This window comes from Gavialis gangeticus, unplaced genomic scaffold (genome assembly GCF_001723915.1).
Source record: "Gavialis gangeticus isolate Ggan-Ray unplaced genomic scaffold, GavGan_comp1, whole genome shotgun sequence".
In the NCBI taxonomy this organism is placed as follows: Eukaryota; Metazoa; Chordata; order Crocodylia; family Gavialidae; genus Gavialis; species Gavialis gangeticus.
The window spans coordinates 5676413-5681942 of record NW_017729020.1 but is presented as its reverse complement, the minus strand read 5'-3'; the positions used below and the strand labels follow the sequence as shown (position 1 = coordinate 5681942).

Below are 5530 nucleotides of genomic sequence, written 5' to 3'. Positions count from 1 at the left end.
CACATTTTCTTTTTTTTTTGTAATTAAGTGATCTGGTTGGACTCCTGTTTGCAAAAAGGGTTAATCCCTTTGCGCCTGGTTTGGATAGTGGGCCAGATTTCGCAAATTTTCTTGTAGTAGAGTCATAGAATGAGAATAAACTCGTGTTTGTTCTCTTTGTAGTCCCGCAGCCCTGGCGCTGGTGAATGTAACAGCGAGCAGTGTTAGTGGGATCCTCGGGCAATTGGGAAGGTTCAAACGGTCATGCTTCACCCTGTGATCAGGATGTGCTGTGCCCTGTGACTGGTCACGGGCAGAGGGAGAAAATGGGGAGCGGTCAGTCTGAGCACTGTGTCATGTGATGGGGCAGTCCAGCCTGGTGTTTGAGCTCACTCCCTGCTGGGTAGGAGGGGGCGGGAGTCCAAAAGCAACAGATAGGGGATGAGGCTGGAGGGCGTGGTGCTGCCATGCTGCAAACAGCAGGTTGTGCAGCATGTTCATGACATGGTCGCTCGTGCTCTGTGCCTCTGGGGCTTGACCTCTCCACTGTGGGGGTCCTGCTGGGCTCTGTTAAGCTTTTGGGGCCTGATCTCTTTGATGGGTAGGGTGGGAAGGAGCAACAGTCTGTCGTGCTTGCTCACCGGCCAGCACAGCTTCCTGCAGCATAAGGAGTCTCTCTTGGAGAGCACCATCCAAACAGTCCATCTGATGAGATTGTTTAGGCTCTCAGGCTCAGCCTCATCCTGTACCTGTGCACTGGATACAGGAATGCTGTTACATACTTGTGGGAAATGAGGAAACAGTGGAGGAATCGCAGTCAATTTATATCAGTCATAGCCTGTTGAAGGACTGAACGACTGAAACAGGTGTTGGGCTGGGAATTGTCCATTATTCATGATGCAGGTGTCTCTCTTACCCACTTCTCACGTGTCACCGTTGGGTTTTCTGTCCTTTGTACAGAGCTGATTGCTGCTTGGGCTTTTTAGCAGTGTCTGAGAGACCAGACTTCTCTTCTTGGGGCTCAAGCCAAGGACTCAGCAAATTTCTCCTGGCTTTGGGGTCTTTGAAAGCAGCATGCATGTGCTGGAAGACGTGTTGGGGGAGCATGCGAGGGAGCACTTCAGCCGTGTCAGTTGGTGAATGTGTTTCCATGGCAAAGCCCAGGCAGAGGGGAGCAGCATAATCTCTTCTCAGCCTGCAGTTTGCCAGCTCTGCTTTACCCTCCCCCACCTTATGCAGCCATTGTGCAAATAGTTTGTGGCTTTCCTTAAAACCAGAAGTCAATTGTGCTGCTATATGTTCTTTGCAGTGTAGCAAAGTTAAGTGGAATGGCAGTTGGGGGAGAGGATGGTGCTCTTCAAACAGCCAGACCGCAGAGGTAGGGCTTGGGGCACAGGTTGCAGCTTTCTGCACCCGTTCTAATCTTCGCTGTGTGAGTAACACATGGCTATAATCAAATGTACGTTGGCCTCTCCCTTCCAGGAGCGCAAAATCTGCAGCAGGAGCTGAAGAGAGCGTTGTGTGCATAGATGTTTAATAGCTGACACTCTAGACAAGGGAGGAGAAGAGTGAAGCCATGGTTATGGACAGGGAAACCAAGGCACGTCCTGGTGCAGGGGACCTGCCCAAGGTTGTGCAGCACAAGTAAGTGGCAGAGTTGGAAATGGAGCCAGGGGTTTGTCTCCCAGTCTGTGCCTGGACCCCAGCCTGCTCAGGTTGGTGCAGTGGAGTCCAGGAGCTAGTGAGATGGAGGGGAGACTCCCACTAGGAGGCCCAATTAGTGGGACTTGTGCTTCTTCATCTCCTAGGTTTGCCTAATTCGGAGCTGCTGCTTTGTCTGTTTCTACAGGATTATTTTGGCGTCTGCTCAGAGGTGGTGATCAAAGACAATGTGGTGGTGGTTTATGAGGTGCTGGAGGAGATGTTGGACAATGGATTCCCTCTGGCTACCGAGTCCAACATCCTGAAGGAGTTGATAAAGCCCCCCACCATTCTGCGGACAGTTGTCAACACCATCACAGGTATGCGGCAGCGGGGAGCGGGCAAGGTGGAGAGGTCGTATGATGATGTGTCTGCTAAAGTGAGCCTGGGTGTTGGGCAGTAGGAGAGGTTGGTATCCAGGTCATAACTGATTAATGTCTAACATGGCAGAGCCTGTCTGGGGGTCCCTGTTTGCCCCTTAGTACTGGGGCAGCCTAGGGTCCAGAACTACATCTCCTTTTATACTAAAAGGTACCTGCACATGTTGCTCTTGCTGACAGTGTAGCTTACTGAGAACCAGGACATGGCTGTCTGGCCATGGCTGGCTTTCAGTGTTGACTGTCCCTCCCGCTTTCATGTGAGGGGTAGATGATGGGCTGCAAAAGAGAAGGCATGGAGGGACTCCACACGAGGATGTGGCTGGAGCGACTGCTTTTGCATGAGGGGCCATAAGTCTTCAGGAACAGACTGATGTTCTGCTAGAATGAGGTTGCAATGGTTTTTCCTTGTTCTGACCTCCTCTGTCTTTCTAGGAAGCACCAATGTGGGCGATCAGCTCCCTACAGGCCAGCTGTCAGTGGTGCCATGGCGCCGGACTGGGGTGAAGTATACCAACAACGAGGCGTATTTTGATGTGATTGAGGAGATAGATGCCATCATCGACAAGTCGGGTACAGTGCTGCTTGCGTTGAAGGCTGAGGCTGTCTATAGGAGTAGTCAGTTGGAGATGCTCTATCTTTCCCTTAGAGGAGTGTTGGAGGTTGTTTTCCCATCCTCATTTTGAGCTGTTGCTTAAATCTTACATTTTTGCAAAACACCAGGACGCCATCCTCTTTTTCTGCTTCACAAGTGCTTACACATCAACTCTAAATCTGGAAATAGTAGTTGAGTGCAAACCTTGTTTGTTCAGGTTATTCCTTTGTCACTACATTTTCTCGAAGTCTGGGTTACAGCTGAGGACTGGGGCCTTCAGCTGTCTGTATGGGTAGGAATCCTTGCCAGTGGTTTTCAAGTCTCTGGTAGTTCTCTAGGTGATGTTCAAGGTCTGTATGCAAGTGCGCCAAGGAGACTGCAGGCTCCAGCATTGCATGGAGGGGTTGGTTCTTACTCTGTTCATGTCACTTCCTAGCCTTTCCTGTCTGTCCCTGGTGACTGTCAATCAGCTCTGAAGTTATTTACCATGATCTGCTTTGTTTGCTGCCCTTTTTAGGTTCCACAATTACTGCCGAAATCCAAGGGGTGATTGATGCTTGTGTCAAGCTGACAGGGATGCCGGACCTCACTCTCTCCTTCATGGTAAAGCTTAAGGAAGGGGCATTATGATTTCTTAATAGTGTTTAAAGGGAGTACAGGCTTATTTAAACAGCCTCTGCTAGGCATCAGGAGATATCTTTGGCTGATGGGGTTCTGGGATTGCTGTGATGGATTCCATCAGGGCAGGCTTCAGCTGCTGGCTGGTGAAAGGAGGAAGGAACTAATGGTGAAAGCTCTTTGTTAAATAATTGTGCAGTTAAGTGTGAGGGTTACATTTCCAAATAGGTTGCTAGAAGTAGCCTATAGTTTTATGGTGTCATCGTGTACCATGAGACAAGTGTCTTATGGTGACCACCTGTTCATCAGAGCAGCTGTATGACCTAACCCGATGCATGGCATTGTTGGGCTATGATCTGATATAACAACTATCAGACAAGTGAAAATATTTTATGGTTAAAGGCAACCGAGTGTGGGCAGCTCCAGAATGGAGGAATGTACAGTGTGCCTTGCAGCAGGTGCTTTGTGTGGCACAGAAGGGAATGCAGTGAGGGGACAAGGACAGGTTCTTCGTCACAAGCCATAGTAGTGCCTTAGGCTCTTGTCTCTCGTTCCAGAACCCCCGATTGCTGGATGATGTCAGCTTCCATCCTTGTGTGCGTTTCAAACGCTGGGAGTCGGAACGGATTCTTTCTTTCATCCCACCTGATGGGAATTTCCGTCTGCTCTCCTACCATGTCAGTGCTCAGAAGTGAGTGAGGAATTCAGGGCTGAGGACTGTTTCCTTCCCTTGTGCCTGGAGATGAAAGAAACAACAAGAGGGTGGGGGTTGCTGCTTGCCATGCTTGAGCGAGGACCAAAGGAACAGTAGCTTTTGCTAATATCTAAGTATACTCTTTGCTTGCTGGGACAGCGATCCTGTCATTTCACTCCTGCAAGCCAGCTCTGTTCACAGCTTAATGGCAGGAACACAGCGTACAGCAGTAACAAATTGGGAAATGGCAGGTCAGCAACAGCTTCAGTTTCTCATCCCCCAAGACAACTAGCTTAAGGGAAAGCAAGAGCTGAGTGACCCAGTGATATAATAGGGCAAGTAACCTTTGTGTGCTTTCCCTCATTGTTTGGGCTTCTCCACGAACAGCTGGTTTGCCATCAGCAGCCTTAGCCCTAGGCACTAAAGCTGTGTCATGGACCTTGTCAAGTGAGGAACTGTCAAGCGAAGAGCTCTTTGCTGTCTGCAGCTAGACGGAAGGAAGCAGAAACATGATGTCAAATTACAAGCAGTTCAAGGCAGTGCTGCTGCTACCTGGCTTAGGTCAGCTTGCCCATGTGGTCAGACTGAAGGATGCTGTATTTCTTTCCCTTGAAAGCTTCCCAGTCTGTTACAAACCATAATTCATTCTTGACTGGCCTCCAGTGAAGGAGAGTGGGATGCTGAGAGGCCAGGCTGTGGGCTGGTGAAACAAAGCTGGAAACAGCTTCTAGTTGGGCCTTGCACTTCTTTTCTTTATTGCACAGCATGAATGTCCTTCAGGACCTGCAAGGGTCCAGGAGGGTGAAGTGCAGATGAAGGGGTGGCTTGCAACTGCAGTGATGTGTCCTTTGTTTCAGCTTGGTGGCCATTCCTGTTTATGTTAAACACAACATCAGTTTCCGTGACAGTAGTTCGCTGGGACGCTTCGAGATCACTGTAGGACCCAAGCAGACAATGGGGAAGACTGTAGAAGGGGTGATGGTCACTAGCCAGATGCCAAAAGGTGTCTTAAACATGAGCCTCACTCCCTCTCAGGGAACGCACACTTTTGACCCCGTGACAAAGGTGAGAGGAAAGAGGAATGTGGAATTTTAACTTAGGCTGGATCTGAAGTTGCATGGCGCAGCCTGCTGCTTTGCTGCATAAAATGCTCCCTCTGAGCTTTGGCCTGAAATCTGGGGATAGCACCTGATCAGTGGGGAGTGGGGATTCTGTGCTTGTTTTTCTGCCCTGAGCATCACTCTCAACAGAGCCTTCCCCGGCTGGACAGAGTCGTCTTCCTCCCCAGCCAGTATTTACTTAGCACTGCTCATTTGAGTTTCTGCAATCTAATGCCTGACTTTTGATTGCTCTTGGGTGATGGTGAGAGCAGAAATAGTGAGGAGGGTAATGCTGCCTGTTTGATGCCAAGCTGTGCAGTCCAGTGGTGCAAGGGTGTTGACTCCTGTTTACAGGGCTGAGCGTTTTGGATTGATTGGCTCGTGATCTTGAGTGTGCTTCAAACTAGACCTGCCTCAAAGCAGGGAGAAGCCTTGTTTCCCATGGTAGATGATCAGCCCCTGAACT

General features: G+C 49.7%; 1 protein-coding gene across 2 annotated transcripts in view; it reads left to right on the top strand.

Moving 5' to 3' along the window:
• AP3M2 (adaptor related protein complex 3 mu 2 subunit) overlaps positions 1-5530 on the top strand; it is a 14457-nt gene that overhangs the window by 1269 nt on the left and 7658 nt on the right. For both annotated transcript variants that reach the window (XM_019514409.1, XM_019514410.1), the window contains exons 2-6: positions 1829-2000; positions 2493-2630; positions 3170-3255; positions 3828-3961; positions 4822-5029. In XM_019514409.1, coding sequence (XP_019369954.1) covers positions 1829-2000; positions 2493-2630; positions 3170-3255; positions 3828-3961; positions 4822-5029 — 738 coding nt within the window. The remainder of the gene's footprint in view (positions 1-1828; positions 2001-2492; positions 2631-3169; positions 3256-3827; positions 3962-4821; positions 5030-5530) is intronic.